Consider the following 27,146-nt stretch of genomic DNA (forward strand, 5'->3'; position numbering starts at 1 on the left):
ATATATTTTCATCATACTCATCCTTGGAGCAGATTAGAAAAATGTGTCCCAGAAACTACGTACAAGAGACCTAAATACCTTGAAATGAACTGCAGTGTTATGCTGTTGGATGAGCTGAAAGGTCTCTCTACCTTGCAGGTGGTCACCATGGGCCTTTTCCGCACAATTGCTCTGTTTTACCTGGGAAGTTTCGATAGCATAATTCGCCGCTGCATGATGCAAAGAGCAAAATCTGCAATCGCAGACAAAACTGACTGATTTGTGGAAAAAGACTGTTTCCAAAAATGATTTGAACAGCTTGCTGCTACACGGGACCCACCTTTTGGCCTACAGACACTATGTCTTGTCTTCGAATATGTGGTTGGACCAGTGCTCTTCAGAAGCAAGAGGACAGAAGTTCATTCCGGACAATGTCGTTACACTATGCAAACACGGACCAGGAGCGTTTGGTTTCTGGCCTCTGAGGGGGGCATGGTGGTGGTGTGAGAACTGATAGCACGTAAACAGGGTAAAGAACAGAATGCGAGTGATGACTTAAATTGTTTCTATTTATTCTTTTTTTTCCCCCTATAGAGATCAAGTCCAGAAATGTACTTTATGGCACATAAGAATAGGTCTGGAGGGCTTTTTAAAACTTTCCATGAAAGGCAGTTTATGGATTTCTGGGGCTTTTTTTTTTTTTTTTTTTCTGCTTCCTTTTTAACTTGGTGTATTTTACTCGAGATGAGTTTTACTCATTGCCGGTGAGTCTGAATTACTGAGTCTGAGTGTCGTGGACACCTCTGTGCCGTGCTCGGGGGTCTGCTGCTGGTGGGCGCTCTCTCCCTCTGATCCCGTGAAGCTGCGGGGGATGGGAGAGGGCAGTGGAGCGAGAGGTAAGGAGATCAGACTTTTCCAATCTTCTTTAGACCCTAATGCTTCGCAACTTTCCATATTTTATTCATGGGGAAAACAGCGTCCTTAAATGTTTTCTGAAGATAAATAAAATCTTAGAAGCTTAAAAGTTCACAGTTTCTTCAATAGCCACGGTGACCCGAGTTCCCCTCTCCCAGTGCATTTGAGTGGCTGCTCTTCTTCCCGTCTCTCCCTTTCCAGTTTTGCTTATACTACTGTAATAGTTTTGCTTAAAAAAAAAAAAAAAAGACCAGCTAAGATTTATCGACTTTTCAAATTAATTTGTGAATTCATTAAAACAAACAATTAAAAAGTGTGACCTTCTTATTCTTATAGCATAGATGTAGCTTTTAGGAAAGGCTGATGATTGTTGATTTAGATCGTACTCATTCAGAAAAAAAGATGGCTAATTTTGAAGATTCTCATTTTTGAAATAAAACGAGCACCTGTTCTCTCTGTCTCCACCACTGACCCCGAGAACGGGATCTTCAGGCCACCTTTAGTTGAGGAAGCCCACTCAAACCTCTAGCTACCGAGCCCTGGAAGTCTTCCCCACCCATGAATGGGGGGTTGGGTTGTAGGATCTTTCGTCTGTGGAGTGGATTCCCACAGCAAGTGCCTCTGAGGAGTCTCAGCCACTGTTCCCCGTTGCCCCTTGTTGGTTGTACGTGCTCCTCTGACTTCAGGACAGTGTCCTTCCTCTTGATGTTATGTCCATCCCTTCCCCCTTGCAAGTACAGTAGCGCATTCCAGTTCACTTCACTGGGAAAAGACCTCTACTTTTGAAGAAGAAACTTTTTTACTATTCCCTTTTTTTTTTTTTGATGTGTGTGTGTGGTACTGGGAATTGAACCCAGTGGTGTTCTGCCACTAAGCTACACCTCCAGTCCCCCCCACCCTTTTTTTTTTTTTAATTTATTTTTTGAGACAGGATCTCACCAAGTTGCTGAGGCTGGCCTTGAACTTGCGATTCTCCTGCCTCAGCCTCCTGAGTCGCTGGGATTATAGGTATGCACCTCCACCCAGCTTCAAGAAGAAACTTCTTCATTGTTAAAACAAAACAAAAATGATCAAAACCATAGAAATGTAGCCAGGCTTTTTTTTTTTTTTTCTTTTGATTTTTTGAAGCTCTTGACTTTAAAGTGACTTAAGTTTTTTAAACAGTAAGATGTTTAATGGCTCCATGATGTGTTTTTTTTTTTTAATCAAGATCTGCATATGGCATATTTTAAACACTGATAAATACAGGAGAAATTATTATTTAATATATGAGTTACTTGGAATAACTTCATTACAGTTTACAGGAGTGGGTTGATGCCAAAACGGTCTCATAGATATTTCAGTCTTATATAGCCAAAGTTTGCAGACGATGTTGAGTCACGTTGTACAGCTGCAAAAATGGAATAATGCCTGTATTTTTCTAATTCACAGAAAACAATTACATTAATATCTGGATGGTCCTTAAATTTATTCTTCTCATATAAATGTTCCTTGAATGTTGACACCTCCTACTGCTGGTCTGTGTTAAAATGGAGTCCAAGGTGGTGTCTGATTAAATAAAATTAACTATTTAACAGTAGTTATTTCAGCATACTTTTTTTTTTTTTCAAATTATCCTTAGAGAGAACACTGTTACTCCAGGGAGTCTGCTGCCTTAACACATTTAAAAGCCCATATTCTGTGGTGAGATATTGTCCTTAAACCAGTGTAAGCCTAGGCATGAGAGCAGATTTGCAGAGATTGTAAAGCCATGCAAGGAACCTTTGTCAGAGATGGTTAAGGCCTACACTCCCTTATCCCAAAATCTTTGAAACCAAGTTTGTTTCTCTTTTTTCTAAATTTTATCCCACTGTTATATTTGTTAGCAAAATTTGACTTGAACTAATGGGAGATTAATGTAGTTTATAATGCCACTTTGTATTGCCCAAAAAAGTAGCAATAGGTACGATTCCAGGTATTGCCAAGACTTTGGAAGTTCTATAATAGACAGTGCATGCCCACAGTACCTTTCAAAGATCCCACAAATTTTGAATTCTGAAACATATCTGGCCCAAAAAGTTTTGGATAAGGGACTTTAGACATTCAAGCAGCATCCCCCAGGGCTGTGACTTCATCCCAGGCACAACAATGTTAAAAAGAAAATTCTACTTCTTAATCTGTTTTGGCTTGATTCTTGTACAACTTGCTTTTCTGGGCAGGGGAAGAAGAGGAAAAAAAAACGAAAAAGGGAAAGAAAACCTCAGTCTAATTGTTAGGGAAACTATGAATTTTTTCCCCTTTTTTAAGATCATATTGATTCAGGGGCTGTGGACGTAATTCAGTGGTAGAGTGTTTACCTAGCACATGTGAGAACCTGGATTCCATCCCCAGCAACAAAACAAGAGAAAAACTCACATTGATTCAATATCTACTATAGCCCAAAGTGGGTGGATCTTCCTTACGGCAGCAGAAGTTTTTAATTTTTTTTCCCTTTGGTGCCGGCGATTGAACCCAGAGCTTCGCACCATCTCTACCACTGAGCTACATCCCCAGCGCTAGAAGTCCAATAATGATTCTGTTGAAATGTTGACTCTGTGTGATCATCAACAACTTCCGTGAATTTCAGTTCTGAAGTGCCTGCTCTTCTGGGTTTGGTTGTTCTATTTTATTTTCATTTACTTGTGAGTGTATTTATTAAGAATTAACATGCAGCCATACAAATTCTAAAATATGTTCAAGGACCCTTCATAATTAAAAAAATGTATAGTAAACAATTCTCATTTCTTTTTACAAAAATAAAAATCATGGCCTGGGGATGTGACTCAGTGGTAGAGCCTGGCATGCCTGGGGCCCTGAGTTTGATCCCCACCACCACAAAAAAAAAAAAAAAAAAATTATTTTCTATATTTTTTTAAAAAATTAATAATAATTCACACAGTGAAAAGAATAAAATTTTAATTTGGTTATGATGTCTCTTTACATTAATTAGTACATATATTTGGTTTTATTTATCTGGATCTTTCAAGCCATATGTTATTGATTCTTGCAAGTGAAACTTTAAGAGACTTTCTAATACTTAGATGATGGGAGCCCTTTGGTAACAGTTGCTTCAATTCAAAGAATTGTATTTTTTGTCTTTCTAGAAGAGGTCAGTACATAATTTTTTCTGAATTATGTCATCAGATTTAATTTTATTACATCATGTTCTAATTTAAACGTGTATTACTCACTTGAGGACGCTTTTAAATATTCATACTTTTGATGTAAATGCTTTGTATCTTTCTCATTTCCTTTAGTTCTTAGTAACTCAGCTTTAAAAAGTACTTGCTGACCATAACCTTCCAGTTGTGGACAGAATCACTGTTCACGTTACAGTTCAGGGTAGCTGTGGATTTGATATTTCAAAGAGGAGAATAGTTGCTTTTATATTTTACACTTGCTTGATGTGACAACTCTATAGTCGTTTTTAAATTGAAAAAGAGCACATGGCTATTTTGATACATTTTAGAACTGTGTTGGCTACTTTAGAAGCTTTTGTGGCAAAATTGTAACCTGATTTTCATACCTTGTATTTCTGAATCACAACAAAAAAATAAATGAGGAACAAGCTTTACAAATCTGAGAACTTATTTTCCTAGATATCTTTTTAAGAGGACACGTTAATTAACAAGACATGAACATCTTCCATAATGTTATATTGACTTTGCATCTATCACAAAGCCTGATTTTTATCATTTTTTTTTTTTTAGAAAGTGACATTTTCAGTACATACATGATTGTTATTCCGAGTTTTTTCAAACATGTTCTGTTTGTAGGATTCTGATACAGGGTATATGAGTAAAAGTTCAAGAAATGTGGAATTTGGTAAAATCTAAGTAACTGTTTCAGATACAAAAAATAGATATTTTGTACTTTGCATTATATCTGTATATTCCACCAGTAAACTATCTCCTAGCTCTAAAAAGCAGCAGATGATACAAGACTGATACTAAGAAGAGCACACCTTAATATTCTTGATATTCTCTTAAACAGAGAATTTTCTGTCACATCAAGAAGAGATTTTTTTGGACTCCTTGGGGTTGATAAGTTTAACCTTTAAATTTGAGTAATTTTTATTCATAAGTGACATATGATATCACTTATTTAACTTTTATGTTTGGATGTTAAAAAGAAAGAAGTTATTTTCTTGATTTCTATTCACTCCTGATTTTATAACCTCCATCCATCATATTTGTTGAATACCAATGGGGAGCCAGGTGCGATAGCATACAACCATAATTCCAGCATCTCGGGAGGCTGAGGCAGGAGGATGGCAATTTCAAAAGCAGCCTCAGCAACTTAGCAAGATCCTAAGCAACTGTTTCAAAATACAAAATAAAAAGGGCTGGGGATGTGGCTCGGTGGTTAAGCACACCTGGGTTCAGTCCCTAACAATGATGAGCTGGATGTCCAGACACTGGGGATACAATTCTGCACAAGAAATTTGTTATTTATCCTGGTGATTGCATTTCTTGTTTCTCTATCACCTCCTTTCCTTAATCCCTCTGATAACTCTACTAGATGCTTACAAGTTTTGCTGGAGAAAGGGGAACAAGTTCCCAACTCTTTCTTTGGCTTGAGGCCTCTGAATTTTATGACTGAAGTATTTGAATGCCAAGAACCCTGTTGTAGTCTGGAACTCCACCAAGGAAAAATGTGGTCCCTGCCTTCAAGTAACTTAAAATCTAGTGCAGAAAACATTCCTGAAATTGCACTTGATCGACAATAGATTGAAAACAGATGCCCATCACTGTTGAGTGCTGGACATGTTTTAAATCACTGAAATTATACATTAACTCTGTGAGTGATATTTTTATCTCCCTGTGTTATGAATGAGGGAGCAGAAGGAGAGGTTCATTAACTAGCCAAACAGTGGAGCCAGGATTCAAACCCAGGTTAGTGGTTTTTAAGCTACCTGTCCCTGTACCAAGCCACATCTACCAGCAGATGGACTCCAAAGGCTGCCCAGGAAAGTCAAGGATGTTTTCTCAGAGAAGTTCTTGAGCTGGGACCTGAAGAATGAGTATTAATTTATCAGGTGGAAAGGTTGGGTGCATTTCAGGAAGACCAGCCAGTGTGCGAAGTCAACAGATGTTGGAGATCTTGGCATGTTCCAGAAACCCCCATAAGTTAACCTACCTGTGAGAGGGCAAAGTGGAAGGGAAGGGTGGGCAGGCTTGGCCAGATCATGCCATGCAGAGGAGTGGAAGAACTGAGCAGAAATGCAAAATCACGATTTTTTAAGAAAGGTCCTGGTGACCCTTGAAGTTCAGTTTTAACATTGCTCAGCCCTCAGGCCTTTGAGTAAACAATCCTCATGAGTTTGAAAGATACCCCCATTAGATATATGACTTGAATTGTCACCCCTAAACATGTTGGAGTCCTTCACCTTATTCAGGGTCTGTAAAGATACAATCCAAGTTAAGATGGGGTTATGAGGATGGGTCCTCCTCCAATATGGCAGACAGCCTGGTGAGAATCCAAAGCAGACACACAGGAAGAATGCCATCTCAGGATGGGCAGAGATTGGGGGGATGTAGCTGCCAGCCAAGGATCATCAAGAACTGCCAGCCACTCCCAGAAGGCAGGAAGAGACAGGAAGATCCTACCTAGAGTCTCAGGGAGAGCATGGCCTCACTAACACCTTGATTTTGGACTTTGGTTTCCAGAACTGTGAAAGAATATATATTTCTGTTCTAAGCCATCCAGTTTGTGGGACTTTCTCAAGGTAGTCTTGGGAAACAAACAAAAACCTTGATTATTTTTTTCTAATTGAGTTCAGTAGCAATATCTGGGAGATAATTGTGCTAAATATAGACCTCATAAGAGAACAAAAGTCATTGCACATAAGAATGCAAATCCTTTGCCAGCTATGGTGGTACATACCTGTCATCCCAGCAACTCAGGAGGCTGAGGTAGAAGGATCTCACATTCTAGACAACTTAGCAAGACTCTGCTTCAAAATAACAAAAAGGGCTGAGGATGTAACTTAGGAGCAGAATGCTCCTGGGCTGTTACACACTCACACTCTCTCTCTCTCTCTCTCTCTCTCTCTCTCTCTCTCTCTCTCTCTGTCTCTCTCACACACACACACACACACAAGTGTAAATTCTTTACCTTTTCTGCCTAAATATGATGGTTCTATGACTGCCAAGAACAGGAGTAGGCATTTGAAAAATGTAAGACAATTTCCTACCCTTAGTTTATTTCACTTTTTAAATGCCAAGTCATTAATCTGGAAGGGAAAAAAAATCACAAGTAAATTTCCTATGCTTTCTTTTTACAAACCAAAAATAAACATCATTTTTTTTTGAGAGAGAGAGAGAGAGAGAGAGAGAGAGAATTTTAATATATATATATTTTTTTAGATATCGGCAGACACAACATCTTTGTTTTGTATGTGGTGCTGAGGATCAAACCTGGGCCAGGCAAGCTCGCTACCGCTTGAGCCACATCCCCAGCCCAAATAAACATTATTTGTCCTCTGTTAAACTTGCACCGAAGCATGGTTTATTTGTAGTTCGTTGCCTAGTTTTATAAGGTTGTTGTTTAATTATTCTAACTTTTTTTTTGAGGTTTAGAACCCACCATAAATTAATCCAGTGGGTTTTTAAGTTAAACTGAGGCTTGTTGGTTTAGATTTGACAAAAGCATTTCCTGATTACAAGAAGAGTTTGAGAGTGCAAAGTATACAACTGGGATGCGATCATCTACATTAGAAGGAGGTTCTAAGCCTAAACAGGTTGGGAACACTATTACTGGGGCTTATGTAGTGCTTGCTACCAAGTATTCAAGGCATCTGAAAGAGCATGCACTGTTCAGCATAAGAGTTCACAATGTAGAAGGTACTTGAAATTAGAAACTAGCATTTAATTGCTTGTCAGGCCTGTGAGATGCTATTATTTAAGCAGTTCATTTTTTTTTTTAATGCAGGCTACATGGACTACTAGTTTTCTAGTTTACTCCAGTTAGTTCATTTCATTTATGTATTTCTTTCCACTTCATTCGGGGTCATGGTTTTTAACCTAAAATAATAAAAATGGTTATATTTTGAACTCATCTTTCTATTAGTAATCAATTCCCTCTGAAAGTCTTTCTTCCCTCATTTTAAATAAAAATGTAGTGATCTGATATATATATTAAACATTAGTGTATTCATATTAGAATAATTTCTTTTAAAAATTTCATAAACTTAGGGAACATCCACACTGATCTGGAAGATAACTTTTTGAATAATGCTCTAAACATCAACCAGCAGGTGGCGAAAACTAGCCAAAAAAAAAAAAATAGCTTTTTGTTTGGCATACTGGAGAAAGAAGAAGGAAAACAGGCCTTTCAGACTCTTGATACACTCTCTATTCCCTGCATCTTGCTATTTCTCCCTGGTGCCACCCTACTGGTAGACTCCAACCAGAGAGAGCTGGCAAAGGGTGGTCCCCTGGTCCTGAGAGATAGAAGCCATCTTGGAAAGTGAAAGGTCCCCCTGGTGCATGTGTGTGGAAAGTCTCAGCCCAGACACAGTCCAGGACTGACCCCGACCTGTCCCCAGCTGCTGGTTATAGCCAGGGTACCACAGAAGGAAGTGGTCCAGGAGACCCATATAGTGAGACTGTGGGAGCAAAGAAAGAGAAAGGTCAGGAAGTTGTCCTTTCTCTGGGAATAGGGGATCCGTTTTCTTCTGGCTGCCTCCCTTGCACAAGTGCAATTTCTTTTCCAGCTCCCTCCTCTGGTTTCCTCACCCACGTGCTGGGTATTAGAAGTACAAAGGCTATGAATTCTTAAGCAATTTGGGAGGTTTAAGACAGGGGTATGAGATTACTAAACCATGATGTTATGGAATTAATATAATTTTCTACTATTTCTATGAGGACATATATCCCAGATCAACCAATTCCTAGTGTCTACATCCAGGCAAGACCACCTCCCCACCACTCTCCTTAAGTCAAAGAGGACTCTCTCCACAACCATCAGAAGGACCAAGAAGCAGCGCCTCCCTTCATTCCCTCAAATAATAGATTGTGCAAGGCATGGGATCATACATGCGACAAGTTGGCAGGATGGCTGAAGGGATATGTCAGGTGAAGAAATAACAATAATGTGGTGTGCTATTTCTTCTTCTTAAGAATAAATGCCTTGATTTTAAACTAGGAATGAGAAAAAATAAAGATGGTGTCGGAACGCACACATTGTAGTACTCATTGGTCATGTTTCTATGACCACAAAAGCCCAGTGTGCCTATGTGTTTGTACTTGAGCCCTGCGGCTGTGCTTTTACTAAACACTTTTCCCCTCCTTGGTGCTTTATTTGCCAAAGTCTCTTAATGATAAAAATAGTTACACACATGCAACTTGTTTGTCCTCTTTTCCTTTTCTCTTAGGGGCTATTTAGGCTGGTGAATTAAGAAATACGTCTGGTTGTGGCACAAGGATTTGCTTGTGGAGACGTATACGTTTATCACTTGAGAAGGTGAGACCATCTCGGATTGGCCGCCAGGCAAGGTGGAGACCGGTAAAAACCCACGGTCCCAGTTAAGACGGGGCTTTAAAGTAGCGAGCCCTGACCCAGTGTCCCAAGTGCAGGGGCAGAGGAAAAATATGCACTCAACTATTTTAAAGCCCCGAAACAACCTCTCTCATCCCCTCCCCTGGAAGTTTGTTCTGGCCGGGGTCGCTCAGGTCTGCTCCGGTGGACAGGGGCCCGGGACCGTGCGGGTGTTCGGGGTGGACACCGAGCAAGCGGCTTGAAAGTAAACAGGACGCCCGGGGCTTCCCCGGCATTCCTTATTCTACGTGCACGGCCGTCCCTCTTCACCGCAGGGCAGCGCTGAGGTCCCACTCCTCGGGGGTCAGCACCGGCCCCGCTCCTCTCCCAGGAGACCGAGCTCCGGTGCCACACGGAGTGTGTGAGTACACACACGTGTGCATACACATGCACGCACACACGGTCAGCAGCCACCCAGCGATTCCCGGGGCTGTCCGGCCCTTGTTTTCATGGCGCAACCGCCCAGCTGCCGCCGCTCTGCGCTGCGCCGCTGCCCGGCTCCCCCCGGCCGGGCCGCGTGCGTTCCCCCGGCCCCCCGCGAGCCCCGGCGACCCCCGAGCGCGCGCCAGGCCCGCCGCAGGCCCGAGGAGGCCGGTCGCACACCCACCGCGCCGCGGCCGCGCGGGAGGCCTGCGCCGCCCGCGCCACCCACCGGCCGGGCCCCGCGGGCGCAGCGGCTCCGGCGGGTGGCCGCTCCGAGCGCGCCCTCCCCAGCCGCGGCCCCGCGCGCCATGTGTCCCCGGCCGGGCGCGCCGCCTCCGGGCCGGCCGCGGCGCCTTTAACCAGGGAAGGGAGCGGGCGGAGGGGGGCGGTCGGGCGGCTCAGAGGAGGGCTCTTTCTTTCTTCTTTTTTTTGAATGAACAGTGACGTACGTACAGGAAACCAGGCGGTTTGCGAGGAGAATGAAGTAAGAGGCCAGAGCCCCCCCGCCCCGCGCCCGCCCCCTTCCTCCCCGCCCCCTCCCCGCCCGCCCGCCCGCCCGCGCGCCCGCCCGCCCGCCGCGCTCTCGCCCGCCGCTCCGGTGTCCCCACCGAGCCGTCGCCGCCGCCGCCAGCGAAGGTGCCCGGGAGCCGGGCCCTCCCCGCCGGCAGCCGTCACTGCTCGGAGCGGGCTGCGCGGCGGGAGCTCGAGGAGGCGGCCGCCGCCTGCGCCGCCGCGCAGGAGCAGGAGGAGGAGAAAGGGTGCGCAGCCCGGAGGCGGGGTGCGCTGGTGGGGTGCAGCGGAAGAGGGGGTCCAGGGGGGAGAACTTCGTAGCAGTCATCCTTTTTAGGAAAAGAGGGAAAAAATAAAACCCTCCCCCACCACCTCCTTCTCCCCACCGCACCACACACAGCGCGCGGGCTTCTCGCGCTCGGCACCGGCGGGCCGGGCGCGTCCTGCCTTCATTTATCAAGCAGCTTTTCGGAAAATGCATTTGCCGTGCGGAGTTTGATCCGAAGAGGATTCCTGCCCCCGTCCCCGGCTCTTCCATCGTCTCCCTCCCGTGTCTCCCTCCCGTGGAGGCGTGAAGCGGTCCCGTGGACAGAGATCCATGTCTGTGCCCGCGCGTGTCTGTGCGTGTGTAAATTGCCGAGAGGGGGAAAATCGCAGGACTTCTGCAAATGCAGGACTGAAAATTGTAATTCATCTGCCGCCGCCGCTGCCTTTTTTCCTTGTGCTCTTGAGATCTCCGGTCGGGATTCCTACGGATTGACATTTCTGCGAAGCCGAAGTCTGGGAATCAATCTGGAAATCCTCCCAATTTTTACGTCCCCTCCCCCAACTCCTGATTCATTTGGAAGTTTTAAAGCAGCTATAAACGGAGAGTTCTGAAGATTGATGGGATCGTTGCCTTATGCGTTTGTTTTGGTTTTACAAAAAAGGAAACTTGACAGAGGATCATGCTGTCCTTAAAAAATACAAGTAAGTTCTTTGCACGGGATATTGGTTTAATGGTAACTTTCAATGGACACATTTGAGGTTTTCGACTTTGAGTGCATTCGAGTAAATTTAATTTCCAGGTAGTTTAATACATTCTTTTTTAACCGTGTAACTTGTAGTATGTGTGCCCTGCTTTCATCCAGCGTATTAAGGAAAATGCACCTGATTTTGACTTAACTAGTTTTTTTTTCTTCCTTCTAACCTTTCAGCATCACGGAGGAAGTAGACTGATATTAACAATACTTAATAATAATGTGCCTCATGAAATAAAGATCCGAAAGGAATTTGAATAAACATTTCCTGCATCTCATGCCAAGGGGGAAACACCAGAATCAAGTGTTCCGCGTGACTGAAGACACCCCCTCATCCAAGAATGCAAAGCACATCCAATAAAATAGCTGGATTATAACTCTTCTTTTTTCTTTCGGGGCTGTGGGGTGGGAGCGGGGGCGAAAGGTGCTGTTGGTACCCGGCTGCTCTTCCTTGGAGAAAGGATGGCTCACGCTGGGAGAACAGGGTATGATAACCGGGAGATAGTGATGAAGTACATCCACTATAAGCTGTCACAGAGGGGCTACGAGTGGGATGCTGGAGACGTGGGCGCTGCGTCCCCAGGAGCCGCCCCCGGGCCGGGCATCTTCTCTTCCCAACCGGGGAGCCATACCCCGGCCGCCAGGACCTCGCCACCGCCACCCCCGGCTGCCCCCGCTGCCGCCGCGGGGCCCGTGCTCAGCCCGGTGCCACCTGTGGTCCACCTGACCCTCCGCCAGGCCGGCGATGACTTCTCTCGTCGCTATCGTCGCGACTTCGCCGAGATGTCCAGTCAGCTGCACCTGACGCCCTTCACCGCAAGGGGACGCTTTGCCACGGTGGTGGAGGAGCTCTTCAGGGATGGGGTGAACTGGGGGAGGATTGTGGCCTTCTTTGAGTTCGGTGGGGTCATGTGTGTGGAGAGCGTCAACCGGGAGATGTCGCCCCTGGTGGACAACATCGCCCTGTGGATGACTGAGTACCTGAACCGGCACCTGCACACCTGGATCCAGGATAACGGAGGCTGGGTAGGTGCACGTCGGGTTGAATGAGTCTGGGTTTGAGGTCTCGGATCTGAGATACCTTGGTTGAAGGGTGGGTGGATACTTGGGTCAGGGAAGGCCGTGAGCCAGGGAATAAAATGGGATTTGTAGTTCTGATCCCTTCCCTTTTCCTCTGGACAAGGTGCGCCTCGCCAACCGGACCGTGATAACTCCTTTCTGCTGAAAGTGTGTGACTTGCTTGCCAATCGTCGAGGCTCATTTTTGACCCAGTAGTATTTTCTGATAAATGGTTTCACTTCTCTGTGTTTCTCAAACTGGGAGCTCAGGGGTTCCCAGCATCACCAGTAGCTTGTTGAGATCAGAGATTTCAGGGACTGCCTATTAACCAGACCCCAAGGGTTGGGTCTTCGCAGCATGCATGGTGGATTCCTCTTCCTACTGAAAATTGAGAACCATCCAGTTAGTAGAGGAACAGACTCCACCAGAGGACCAACGGTATGTCTTTTCCAACTCACTTGGTAAAATTCTCCCAGAGGAGAAAACCAATATAACTCCTTTTCCTGGAAAACTGAGCAGTGTCTGTAAGGAGGTTGGCATTCGCTGAAGTTGGTAGACCCCAATCTGCAGTACCATATTCCCAGTGGGCAGGATGGTGCCTGTGCCAGGAAGATCACTAGGCTGTGGCTGCTTGACTCTGTCTCTTCAGTAGCAGAGTTAGCATCTGCCTCACCCTTTGTATTCTGTAACTCCTGTATGATTTAAAAGTCTATTGGTATTTTACTTTTCTCCACCTAGAATCCACATAATTCTGTAGTTGATCCACTGTGCTGGAAAAAAGAAAACAAAACAACTCCAAAACCTGCATCTAGCTCTCTATGTAAGATAAAGTGATTCTTAGCAGTGGATTCTCTCATGCCCTGACTTCAGTTGAAATGATTAATATGTATAGCTTTGAAGAACATTCGTGAGGAGATTTTTTTTTTCTGGTAATGTGGTAGATAGGGCTTTCATCATTTTAGCATACAGTTCTACTATTCTATGAACCTAAGACTTGAGGTTTATAATTAAGATCTTCACCTTGTATTTAAAATGATTTATGAAAAAGTATTAATTTTTGTCTGAAGTCTTTTTTTTAGACACTTTGTTTTAATTTGAACAGTTTTCTTTGAAAAAGGATGCAATTCAGTGCTTCCTTTTATAATCTCTGGGGAGAATTACTAATATTATTTTATAGGCCCTAACAGGAGCAAAAAGTCTAGAATTAACTGTATGTGGATTAAATGTCAAGAAGCACATTACATGTTTCTACTACAATTTACAAAATGTACTAATATTCAGGGGCCCAAAAGAGAAAAGTCCAAGGAAAGTAGATGATTGATGGGAACATCTGATCTTATTTGACCAAAGTTGACAAAACATTGATGCCACTGTACAATGTTTAAAAGTAAACTTAACCAAAATATCCTGACTTAAAATCTCTAAAATCTAAATGCTCTTTGTGAATCCTTTGTGTGTTGAGATTCCACATTCTTACAGAATTTGCTATAGGATGAAAATATTTTTGTTAAGTGTTAAGTTAAAAGTAGGTAGTTTGATTTTTAACTTCTGTATCCAAACAGGTAGGGACCTCCAGACTCCACTTTAAAGCCAAAGTAAAACTGGTTTAATGTTTTTCCTATTTCATCTTATGAAAAATTTATATTTGAAATTTTCTTTCTAGTTGAAAGAAATCCAAGGCAGTAACTGTCATCGATCAAGAAAATTAATAAAAAGGTGGGAAACAAGGCCATGTTTATGATAGAAATATAGATATAACCTTGACCTTTGTTCTTGAGTTCCAGTGTGTTAACCTCTCATACAAATGAAGTTTCTTGTTAAGTGAAGGATCGCTTTTTTCTCCTTTCACAATCAGGTTTTCATCGGAGAGCCTATCTCTGTGGTCAACAGGTATCTGAGGTTGATAAATGTACAGGCTACATTTTATGATGCCAAACCACAACGACATACTGTAGAACATGATAAAACTTCTTTTTGGACAAAACCTCTTATAGTAAAAATAAATCATATAGAACCACAAATGGCTGATGGTAAAATGCATAATAGTTTTCAGAACAACACATGGTTGGTTGACTGTATAGAAAAACAAAGGAATTTGGCCAAAAAAAAAAAAAGTATATGTCAGGAAATGCAATCATGTGAACACTTTTGTAGAAAACTGGTAGTATTTGAGAGTCATAGATGATTTACTTATCATTTCAAATGAGCAGTTATTAATCTAATTTTCTATTTTAGGCATTTGGCATATAGATTCTTCTTAAAATTCGCACCCATCAGGGTTGAATCCTTAATGATATGTTGCATAGTGCAGTGTAGTTTTAATAACAATGCAAAAGTTACAGAAGAGAGCTTTCATATTTTCTTCACAGAAGACAATGATCTGCATTATATCCAGGGCTCAATTCATTTACAGAACACTTTACTGAACACTTGGAAGTTTTACATTTGAAGTCACTTTTTCTTTTCTGCTGCACAATCAGAACTATCTGGGGTTGAGAAGTGTTTGCCATCCATGTTTCATAACATGGAGGAAGTAGTCCTTGGAATGATTTGCCTCTGATAGATCCCAGAAGCCTACAAATTAAGTCAAGACTAAAGAAGTAGTTGGTGATAGAGTGGGATGTGATTTTATTCCTAAATTTGAATAAGGCATTGTGTGGCATCCAGAGAAAGCAGGAAAGGGAGCAGTGAGACAGCAACAGTTCTTTAAAACTGTCTTAAGACCTTGCTGCTCAAGAATGGCTCACAGACCAGAGCTGGAGCTTCCTAGGGATGCAGAATCTCAGGTCTCACCCCAGTGCCTAGTCAGTCAGACTTTGTGGGCTGTGTGCACAAGAGTCAAAGGTGCTGGCTACCTGCTTGATTCCTGGGGGCATCTTTTGAGATGCAGCACATCCTGGGAGGGCTTCTGCAATGCCCCTGTCCAGTGGTCTCCCAGGTCTAGAGCATACTCAATATCTCCCAGTTTTCACTAGAGCCATCTGATCCTAAGGAAGACATAGATTGGAATGAAGGAGAAATAGGAAGTCAATTGCCAGAAGCCCAGTCTTCTCAAGATGGTTTTTGATGGTAGTTATACAATTGGTACTGGCATCACTGGTCCTATTAAGGTGACATAGCTTTCCCATTTCAGTTAAAGGCAAGAAATTAGCTCTTTTAGTGGCTCTGTTGGTTATTATTTTATTCTCTCATAACAGTGTGCGAATTCTGTAAATGGGTTTAGTGACCCTGTGATTGCTTTGAGAACAAAGGGTCTCTTGTAAACAAAGGGCTGAGAGATGGGCAATGTGGTGGTGAAGGATTGTTAGCACCCTCCAAACTGTGAAGCCTGATGACATTCAGACTCATGTGTTAGGAGGGAGTGAGATGCACGTGATGAGAAGGATGGGTTGCTTCAAATCAGAGACTGTAGGAGCTGGGCTTCATTCTGTTGATGAGATGGTGGGTTTAACTTTTTTTGGGGGGTGGTGTCTTTTAGTATTGGTAGTTTGGGGAAGATGGGAGCTTCTCCATACCCAATAGAGGTCAGCTTCCTTTTTACTAGTTAAGTCAGCAAGCAGTTTTCTCTTTTCTGAATGCAGCCCACATCTTAGCAGAACATTTGATTAACTGGAAAGCAGTGCCATTCTCATGCCAGTGTACAAATTATGTTTAAGAGCATCATTTTTCTAGTGGCTGAGCATCAGCTGCTTATGGCTAATTTTGGCAGCAAGATGATAGGATTAAAAATAGCATTACGATGATCCAGTCTTAAATAATACATTTAATGATGAACTTTCCTTGGGAAAGTGCATCTTTCTGCCTGCTAAGCATCACATGACCCCGTTCAATAATTTATCTTGTAGAGAAAAAATACATGATTGCTCCTAGAGTATTCAGTCATGTGCTGTTGAGTGATTATATTTCTAGACCTTCATGAATTTTTTTAGTTCACTCAACTCTGTTTTCTGTTTTAAAACTTTTGTTGCTATATAATATCCATTGAAAACATACTTTGGTGCATCCTGCTCTTTTGGTAGTATGTTCTAGTGAGGACAGATTGATCTTTTTAGCAATCCGTGATGGATGTGATACCAGATACCAGAAAGTCATGAATTAAAAAAAGAAATAAACCAGCAAGCCAAATTCTTACCACTTTTTAATTCTCTCTGTTCTCTCTCTCTCTCTCTCTCTCTCTCTCTCTCTCTCTCTCTCTCTCTTTTTGCAGGGATGATAAACTTACTTGTGAAACAAGCGTGTGGGTGCTGCATTTCTGCAACACAACAAGTCTATTTGGAGGTCACCTGTCATGTTCTAGCAGAAGTGTAGCAAAGCAATTCTAGCAGGAGAACATTTGTGCTAGAAAACAGCACTGTCTTTGTAGCAGATGAGTAGAAAGTTTTCTTTTCCTCCAGAGATATATCATATTTGGAGTTCAAAGGATTTGTTGAGCCTTTTAAAAGTAATTTAATATCACCTTATTCAGGTATGGCTGTAACCCCTCAATCTGTTGCCTTGACTCCTAACTATATAGACCACATAATGAGTTCATTTTCCTATGATTTTTCTCTTTTGTTACTCTTGGGTTGATTCAAACAACATGACATCTGATGTATAAACAGGATTGATGATGAGAATCCTTCAAGGATTGAGAAAGTTATCAGACAGAAAAGATGGCAAGTCTTGGGTCTTGGGTTAGATTGTGGCACTGGAGGGGAGAGCGTCCCCTCCCCCGATGAACTCATAGATTAGGATGGTAGGTGTTTTGATAAACTCATAGTTCCCAAGCAGTTCACAAGTATGATCCTGGATTCTAATATACAGAGGGAAAAAGAAAATAACTAATGTTATTTGCATGTACTTCAATATTGTCTACAAAAGTTATTTTAACCATATAGCTGTTCATGTGTGCATTAGGCCTGATTTAAATAAAGGGTAATATGCAGATACATTTAAAAATACTGTACAGTATAGAACTGAAAAGCATGAGTGGGGGTGGGGAGTTCCCTTTAAAAATAGTAACCCACTAAGCACTCTTTATGCATGTTAAGAAGACAATAAACACCATTCTACAGTTTGTCAAGAATTTCATTAGTGCTTTTTAAGTAAAAGACAATCAAGGGTGTGATTAGAATGATTAGAATAAGGTAATTTGAAGAACTCTATCTTAGATAACTAATATGCAGAAAAATGCAAGTAGGCTTTGAACCAGAACAGAGCCTCTTCCTTTGGAAGAGAAGAAAGAACTTCTATTTTGTTTTGGCTTAGGTACTATTACTGTTCTGTTATCACATGTTTCTCTTCTAATATGCTATTTAAAATTTACAGAAAATCATAATGTGCTACAACACCATGTTCCTAAGAAGCAGGAGCTGAACTTTTAGGGCATATATGGTCCTCTTTCTTTAAATGGAGATGGTAATTAAAGATTTTTTATGTAATTAAAAATTTTTAACTACAGCAAGGCCATTTCTCTTATTACAAGTGTTTTTCTGTGGTTGGTTGTTCTGAGCTCTGCCTAATTCTGTAGTGCCAGCACTGGATTTCTGCTGAACTTACTTATCCTTCAGTGAGAGTAGGGATCTACCATCATTTCTATTTTTCCAAAGCCATTCAGGGTTTTCTCATAGGTACTGACCCCCAAGGCCATCCCCTCTTGCCAGGTCTTTCTGTGGAGGTCCCACCTCCCAGATTTAGTTCCTGGTTACCTTCCTACTTGTAGGGACTCACCTGGAGGGAACAGCAGGAGGTCTAGATTCCAGCTGCAGGGAGCAGAACTGGGGGTTTAACTCAATGCTGCAGCTTACTCCACTCTCAATCTCGCGGCAGGCCATTGGGCAAGTAAAGATTCTGTCCCCAGATAGTGTCCTTTTCCTCCAGAGATCATAAATTTCAACTCCAAGCAAAGAAAAGACAGGGTCTATTGGCAGAATTTTTACTTGCTGTGGTCCCTGTAGTACAAGGTTATTGTGGGGTATAACTTGAGTTGTAGATGAATTTTGACTACATTAAAATAACTTATGGTAAGGACTACTTCCTCAGACACTCTCTAAAAATTGCTAAAAAGGGAATCTCCCCAACATGCTGGTGTGGCCGCTTGGTTTGGGCTCCTTGGGTGATTCTCTTGATTGATGGAGCAGATTACATGAAGAGGTTAACCTTGGAAGGCACTTTGTCTTAGGAACACAGTGCTTCAATGGGAAGCTATTGGGAAAATCTGCATTTCCATGCTGCTGCTTGTTTTGCCCTCAGAATTTCAAGGATAGAACCTTATTCTCCTTTTGGTTAATAATCAGCTCTCTGGGGCTTCATTGTAATGAGTCAGAAGCTTATGACTGACTCCACTCTGCTCTTTATTATGTCTCCCGAAAACAGCCAGAGAATCCACTGTGTCAAGCAAAGCTTTAATTTTTCAGGGGAGATATTTTCCATAGAGACCAATACATCTTTGTTTGTGACAGTTCCAATTACTATATTTCTCTATTTTTAACTGTCAAAAAGACAGTTAAGCTGCAAAAGACTCAAGGAGAATTTACGAATTTTAATGCTTAGAGTCCCAAACAAGGAATCAATGTTACCACTGGTCCTTTCTTCACTTTTTTCTAGTTCTTCGCAGCAGATTGCCTTAAGATTTCTTCTGCTTTACAACACGATGAATGTTATGTCTGTGAAATAACCCTGCAATTGAATTGCAGCCAACTATGGCTCTCAGCTGCATTAGAATTTTCTATGAGAATATGGACAAAATACTTAGCCCTCTTAATTCAATGCCTATCTAATATATGGTGTAGATCCTTATTACAATTAGTATCGGAATAAAATTAATTAAAAACTATATCATCAGCTTTGGATATGGATTGACCTCTTTGGGGTGGGATGGGGAAATCAAGTCCATGAAGGGTGGCAGCTCTCGCACCTCCAGGTTTTCAGTTGCAGGCTATCTCCTCGCCATTTCCTCTATGGATTCCTGCCAGTTGCTTTCCTTTTTCTTTCTTTCTTTCTTTCTTTTTTTTTTTAAATGCTGAAAACACCGAGTAGAGGTTTTAAAGTATTTTATAATAAAATTACCAGTACAGTGAGGCAGAGCCACTTAAATGATGGTATAAGAAAATGATCTGCAGAAGTCTTATTTGAGGAATACTAGCAATTGTCACAAAACTTACGTTGGGTTCCCAGAAACCAGGGCAGGGATGGACAGGGAAAGGGCTAGAAGGACTTGGTTATTTAGGGAAATATGCATACTAACTTTTTTAACTGGGAAAAAGAACATTTATTGGGGGCCTACTGTGTACTTTGACTTCGAGGAATTTGCCGACCAGTAAGAGCCTGATAGATATGTAAACTGCTGGAGTCCTTGATAACCTTAAGTATCCAGAGAGATCCCATACAGCTAGAAGGCCACCCCTTAGAGTTTCAGGAGGAGATGATTTTGAGGCAAACTTTGGAGAATAGATAGGAGATGTGGGGAGAGGATATTTCAATTAGTGGGAGCCAGAGGAGTCAAAGCAAGCAGGGATGTGTGAGACCTGTCTGGAGAACTATGGAGTCTGCCTTGACTGAGGCATCAGGAACACTGCAGTAAAACCTGACTTTGAGAATTTATCATTTGATCCTAAGTTGAAAGATCTGCATTTAACTAAACAGATGTTCAAAGGGCTGTGAGACAAGGCAGGATGTGTGGGTTTGAAGATCAATGATAATGGAGGCAGGATGGGGAAGACCAGGGAGGAGTCTAACCCACCTTAGCAGGTGGAGTGGGATGGAAAAGACAGGGTAGATGTGAGGAAGGTGCATTTCTCTAAAGGAATGAGGGAGGGAAGAAACAGGGCTCAAGGTGTCTACCAGCCCACTCAAATAATGGCACCATCTTTCAGAAAGAAAGACGAAAACAGTTAGATCTTGGTGGGATAAAGATGATGATTTAATTTTGGACATTTTCAACTTGAGCTTTCATTAGGATATCCAAGTAGCATGCTCAGTAAGCAGTTAGACATGGGATCTGGAGCTCAGGAGGGAAATTGAGGCTAGAATATAATATGTCTTTTCCCCCAAACTATGTGGCTTTCTCTTTTTCCTGTTCATTTCCCAAAGTGGTCCTAACTGGACTGCTGATTCTACTACCTTTTATTACTGCTGTTCACATACCACCTCTGCTCACAAGTCCTCTGCAGCCCTCCATGAATTGGAGTTGATTAACCTGAAGCCTTACAGTCCAGAGATTGGCTTCCCAGTACCAGTTTGTCAACAGTAACTCAACTTGACTCAAATTAGTGCTATTCTAATATCCTGTTGCTACTCTCCATCTGTGGCTCGAGGCCTTAGAAAACCAAGGCACACTCCTTTGCTGGGACTTCCTCATGAAATATTTCTTCTATTCAATTCAAGGTGGCAGCTAGTATAGTAGGTGGTAGGCACACACGGTGACCATTTTTGAAGGAATGAATTAATAAAATTATTATCTTAGAAGCACTTTGGGTATCTAACTCACCCTAACCAGCTAATGTTCTTACTTGTCTTTTGTTATAGTGTGTATGTCCCAAATGTTTCATCCTTCTAATTTTTTTTAATATCCAATAGAAATTAAAAAGAAAAAAATACTGATTTTTTTTCTTTTCCATTGAGTTGAAAAAGTGTATCATTCATAAAGTGTATCATTTCAAAGAGAAATCTTTTGGATTTTGCTTCATATTAAACATTCAACAATCCTTAGCGCTAACTTGAGGTACCAGCCTGCTGAGTGTCACATTCTGTTGGCACAAAGGCTGCATACACACAGTCTGCACAGATGTGCCTACTTGTTCTCATTCCTCATGTTTCACATCTAACCCAGACTGTGAAGATCTTGAACTCCAAGATTATTCATCACCTTATCATTAAAGAGGGCAACACTTGTGCAGGATTCCCGCAGCGGGAGCAAGGTGGATTTTAACTCTGATCAGCGTTGTAGCTCCCAATATGAAAAGAACAGCATAGAAGTCACAAAGATAAATGATCCCCTCATTCTTCCATAAAAACAAGCAGCCAGTTGAAGCTGGAGGTAGTATATAGCTCAGCATTCCCAGAGGTGAGAGAACCTAAGATTTCATTTCTAAAGACGCTAACCAATAAGGAGACCACCAGGGCTGTCACAGATAAAACTATTGGCCTGGCTGCGCAGGGCTCTGTTCTCTGTTCTGGTTCAAGCAAGCCTCACAGCTTATCTGCGGTTTTAAGAACTGGTGGAATTTTGAGACTCCTCATCCCTTGGCATGAGGCGAACTCAAAGCATTGTTGCTCATCATTTGTCATCTGTTTGAGAAAGATCGTATGATTTGTTTACTTGTAATGAAGCCTGACCATACTTCTCCAGGGGCTTTTAAAAAAGACGGATGTGTCAGCTTGCAGATTTGTCCCCATGAATGAAACCACAAGCAAATCCTCTTCTCTGTCCCATCCCCCCCTTCCTCCCTCTCTTCTTCCATGGCCATCTGCGCCTTAGGTTCCCACTGCCAGCCCCTCTTCAAGTGGCTTATCTTTGAGTGAATTCAGAAACTTCAAATTATAAAGGACACCCAGATAATTGGCCTGGTCTCCAAACTATCTGTCCCCTGTGCTGCTGCCAGATTCCTTCTTAATGAATACATCCAGTGACAGTGGGATTCTTGAGCTTGTCCATATCCGTGAGAAAATGAGCTCCCCTGCTTTGTAACAGCTTGCAGCGCAGGGGAAAAAAAAATGACAGCCATTGCACAAGTTTTCTTTGCATGTAGTTTTCTTTCCCATAAATGATACTTTGAGAATACAGTTAAGGGGTTATTAGTTTTCTATTTCATGCTTGGCCTGTGTGTGAGAATAACACAAGCTGTCACTGCAAATCAGTAGCTAAATGCGCTTTGTCTGGTTAATGTGAGTATTTAATATTTGGTGCAATTAAAAATTAACTGATGAAAGTACATGTCATTGGAATTTCAAAGTAACTCTTGTATGGGATTTTTCAAGGGCATGACCAATGAGTAAATTAGTGGTTTTAAAAGAGAATTCAGGAGAAATATAAGGAGTGCGGACAGAGACTCATCCTTTAAACCTCTTCTTGTTTGGCCTGGCAGGATATTGGAAAGGAGTGTCCGGGTTGTTGTTAAGGACTCACGCGTATCTCTGCATTTTTGAGTGAATGATAATTTTGTTCTCATCCATATGATTTAAGCACATAGAACAAGAGCTCGGTTAGACTTTTATACGACACATTTTTCTCATGGTGCACATGGTGTAGGCCAGGGATTGGAGAAGTGGGAAGTGGGAGCCAGATAGGCCTGGCTGGCAGACCAGGGAGAGTGGGGATCCTAAAACAGCATGTGCAGCAGCGCATGCGCGGGGCCCAGAGGAGAAAGGCACCAATAGCAGGGCCATTTGTTAGAGCCAAGGAGGGATTCCCAGGAAGGGGCCGAATCCTGAGGATGAGCAGAAGTTAACCTAATGAAGTGGCAGGAGAAGCAAAGGGAACTTCTACAGAGGCCGAGGCCCTGGAGAGCTGCAGGAATGAAGAGTGCGGCTTGGGTTGGAGTGGGGTAGGCAGTTGGTTGGTCAGAGAGAGTGCCGGTGACCCCACCAGAGGGGCTGACACCAGACAGGTCAGTCTGACTCCACTCAGTCAAGGGAGACTGGGGAGAAAGAAATTAGTGACCGGATAGGAGCGTCCTCAAGTACAGCAGGAGACTGTGTGTCTGGCCTGGAGGGATGGCAGTAAGATGCCACAAATGGTCAGCTTTGTGCAGCTAAGATGCAGAGGCTTTTAGACCACGCAGTGATCGGACACAGGCTTCAAACATCGTTCATTCTCTCTTCTAGCTGCCGTCGTTTTTTATGACCATTTTGAAAACAGTGCGGTGGTTGTTCTGGTTATATATGAACTTTTTTTTTTCCCCTTCATTTTACATTTTTCTATAATTAACATGACCTGGTTGAAAACATGTTTAGAATTCACATCGTAATAAATATTCATTAACAATTGGTGGATAAAAGTGTATTTAAAGGAAGAATTTAATCACGACAGGCAGTTTTTATACGGTTTTTCTCTAGGAGATACAAATGGCAATGCTGATAGGTAGGATTTTGAGGTTTCCAGAGGAATTCCGTATTTGTTGGCTGTTTGAGGTGCACAACACCCCTAAGGAAGGCAGACATTCGGCTTCCCCCGCCTTCTCCCCCTACACTGGAGCTGTTCATCCCATGGGAAGAGGAAGCTGTAGCAAGCTGTGTGGAGCTGGGAAGCAGAGGAGCAGGCCTACCCTGGGAGTCCAGGGGGGACTCCTTTGCACTATTCTGGGTGTGCACCAGATTGTTCGATCAAAGCTTAATCGAATATATTTAATTTTGAAAAATAGTATCCTTTACTACCCTCTGTCTGAAAACTTTTTCCAGAAAATTAAAATTTGGCCTTTTATTTCTGGCTGTTTCTCTTCCTTTGGTTCTGCTTTGAAAGTGCTTCTGAGCTTGAAGCAGAGGGACATCTTTACTGCTTGCTATCAGAAGCCCATGCGTCAGCTCAGGACCCTGTGGGGACTTTGGGGCCACATTAGCCTTGGATATATTTCTCCTACTAAAGGGACAGCTATGTGCTCGATGGGCAAATTCTGCACACTCCAAGAGATGGTTCCACAAATCAGCCCCCTTTTCAGGGACAGAGAGGAATTACATGGACACAGGCGATTGTTTTTTTGATTGTCACTAACTAGCAATGGTGCTTTTATTTACTTCTAAAATTGGACTCCTCTCTTTAGGTGATCGATAAAAATTTGATGTTTATTGAATTTTAAAAATGGTAGAGCCTCCACTAGTAGGATTTCCATGGTGTTAAGGGGGATATTAGTCCAAGTTCATTCACTCAACCAATATTGACAGAGAGCTTCCTATGTGCCCGGCACTGTTATTCTAGGGGCTTGGGGCTGTATCGGAAAAGGTGACAGTCAAGAATTGCCTCTCCTATGTCTTGAATCCAGTATTATGGGGGAAGTCAAACTAGGTAGATAACTATGGAAAACACAGAAGGGCTACAAAGTCAACCTAACAAGGATGCTGGGGGTGGGGGACAATAAAAATTGGACAATAAAAATTGGTCTTGGAGCACTATGGCAAGTATATGGATAGGGCTAATGGCTTTTCTTCTTCATCAGCAGGAAACCTTGTTCTAACTTCAAATTAACATATTGGTAGAAAACTGCCCTTATATCGGCTGTGAGTTCTGTGCAAATACAGAATCAAGAGACAGCTACTATTTTTGGCAGAATGATTGAAGCACTTTTTCCTTCACAACTCCTCATCTTTCCCAGTTCCATTTATCACGGGGTCATTGGCCTCTGCTACCTAAAGGGAGAAAGGAAACCAGTACATATTGGCCCCCGTAAGTGCCAGACCCCAGATTTAACATTTATGGATAGGAGATCATTTAACCTTAATAACCTCCCCTGAGGGTAGGAAGTGGAGTCACAGATGAGGAACCAGGTTCTGTAAACTCTAGTGACTTCTCCCAGTAAGAGGCAAAACCGGGATCCCCTTTTTTTTTTTTTTTTTTTAGGCAATCCAAGTGGTAATTCAGGTCCTCTAGAACTTAAAGAAAATTGTAAACATTTAAACAGAATCCTATGAAAAATAACAAATTGGTGCACGGGACTTTTTGGTTTCTTTAGAAAGCTAATTATTCATCTTTGTTTTGGTAACTAGGAGTTGAACTCTTTCTCACAACATGGATTTTTTTTAAAGTTCTCTCCTAGTTAAGAAAAAAAATGAAACTTTGAAATGAAACTTGAGCTTCTTCCCTTTGACTCCAACGGTCTGTATAAATAGCCTTTGACAAATAAGTAGTCGTCACTGCTCCATACACACCAGACAGGCACCTGCTCCCCAAGCTCTTCCAGGGGTCTGAGCTGTTGGAATAACACACCCGCAGCGCCTCCAGGACCCAGAGCTATGAGCTCACTGTCAAATTGAGACCTGCCTCACGCCTTTAATAAAAAGGTGGGAAAAGACTGTGGTTTTACCTCTGGTGCGATCCTCATCCCTCTCTGTTCTTATTTTAGGAATGACCTTAGTGTTTTTTTCCAGAGCCCGGAGGTGGAATGACATGTTACTCAAGTTTACAAGATGATGATGGTTCTGTTTTTAGAGTTAGCTGTAAATTTTATTCTACTCATAAACAAACCCACCTTCAGCCACTGCGGTGTATCAAGGGAGGGTTATTTCCATCCCCTGCGTTTTAATTTGGATATTTTGGCCCCAAAAAAGACAGTGTTTCCATCATAACATGTGAACAGGATGCAGTTGTGTTGACTCGGAGGGCTAAGGGGGTTCTAGCAGGAGCCAGGAAACGCCTTTCTTGAGAGAAACTTAGACACTATGTTCTGACAAGATAGGAAACTCTTCCTGCTTTCTTACTGAACCTTTTTTTCCTCCCGATTTCTCATTCACTGATATTTTTTGTTATTAAACACTTAGAGATTGACTATTTAACCAACTTCAAGTTCACGTGCAGAATGCAAAATTAAAAGGAAAAAAAAAACCCAAATGTTCTAAGAAGTTTGTTTAATAAGGCATAGATAAATTTTAAAAATTAAATGTTCTTTCCAGGCACAAGTTATGAATTTTTAGAGTAGAACTGCATGGTATTTCATAAGAAAGCAAAAAATGAGGGGGGAATTATTGTTCAGACTGAAGGACAATCGTAAGCTTTCATCGAGTGACATAGTTCCACGAGAGGCTCCACCAGGCTCCATGTGCTCTCTGTTAGTTGAACTGAACAAGCCACCAACTATTTCCTCTCTCTTTTATGATCAGACTGCTTTAAAAATGTTGGTCCAATATAACCTAGAATGTTTAATTTATAAGCTATAACCCAACAGTGTAATGTTGGAAAGCCTACCTTATGTAATTTTGAAAATCCTTAAAATTCCAGTGAATTTGGAAGATCAGCATCTTGATTCTTTTAGCAGTGTTTATGTGGCCTCTTAGTTGCAGATTGCTCTCAGGACAAGGGAAGAGTAGGTTGGATTCTGTGCCCCGCTCCCTGACTTCCAGTGTGAAAAGAAGAAAGCCCACCCTTCTTCCATGCCTGAGTTCTCTGTGGGATTTTTCCTAATGTCCACCCAGGAGTCAGGTGTGCCTGTCTGTAATTTGTGAGAGAAGACCTTTATGACCGCAAAGCATATTAACACCCTCAGATATCTCTGTTTAATGGTGATAATTCAAAGCACAACTGGGAACTAGGAAGTAATTCCAAACCTTTTGTGCAAAGGATGTTATAAGGTTCACATGCTGAAGTTCACACCCACAGCTCAAAAGAGCTTGGCCATCATTGCTTTAAAATTTATATATATATATATATATATATATATATGTATTTATGGAGCTTGTGTGTGTTAAAATATAAATAACATTCACCATCTTAACCTTTAAAATTGTTTTTGCAATGCAGGGATGGAGCCCAGGGTCTTATGCATGCTAGGCTGATACTCTATCATTGAACTACATTTACACCCCCCACTTAAACCATTTTTAAATGTACAGGTTGGTGGCATTAAGCACATTCATAGTGTCATGCAATCATCGCCACCATCCATCTCTAGAAAATTCCATCATCCCAAACTGAAATGCTGTACCATTAAATGCTAGCTGGCCATTCCTCCTTTGGCACCTCTGGGTAACCACTATTCTACTTCCTGTCTTTATGAATTT

At 42.2% G+C, this 27,146-nt stretch overlaps 2 protein-coding genes across 3 annotated transcripts in view; both read left to right on the plus strand.

Moving 5' to 3' along the window:
* Positions 1 to 4,490, plus strand: part of Kdsr (3-ketodihydrosphingosine reductase) — a 33,207-nt gene extending 28,717 nt beyond the window's left edge. Inside the window, exon 10 of the mRNA XM_005323009.4 lies at positions 139 to 4,490. Coding sequence (XP_005323066.1) covers positions 139 to 258 — 120 coding nt within the window. The 3' untranslated portion in view covers positions 259 to 4,490. The remainder of the gene's footprint in view (positions 1 to 138) is intronic.
* A 5,936-nt stretch (positions 4,491 to 10,426) lies between these two features.
* Bcl2 (BCL2 apoptosis regulator) overlaps positions 10,427 to 27,146 on the plus strand; it is a 164,463-nt gene continuing 147,743 nt past the window's right edge. The window contains exons 1-3 of one of the 2 annotated variants that reach the window (XM_021724945.3): positions 10,427 to 11,355; positions 11,583 to 12,431; positions 16,672 to 22,372. In XM_021724945.3, coding sequence (XP_021580620.1) covers positions 11,868 to 12,431; positions 16,672 to 16,677 — 570 coding nt within the window. In that variant the 5' untranslated portion in view covers positions 10,427 to 11,355; positions 11,583 to 11,867 and the 3' untranslated portion in view covers positions 16,678 to 22,372. Of the gene's footprint in view, positions 11,356 to 11,582; positions 12,432 to 16,671; positions 22,373 to 27,146 lie in introns of those variants that run through there. The other variant, XM_005323010.5, reaches the window with a different exon arrangement.

The sequence above is a fragment of the Ictidomys tridecemlineatus genome, chromosome 13 (genome assembly GCF_052094955.1).
Source record: "Ictidomys tridecemlineatus isolate mIctTri1 chromosome 13, mIctTri1.hap1, whole genome shotgun sequence".
Lineage (NCBI taxonomy): Eukaryota > Metazoa > Chordata > Mammalia > Rodentia > Sciuridae > Ictidomys > Ictidomys tridecemlineatus.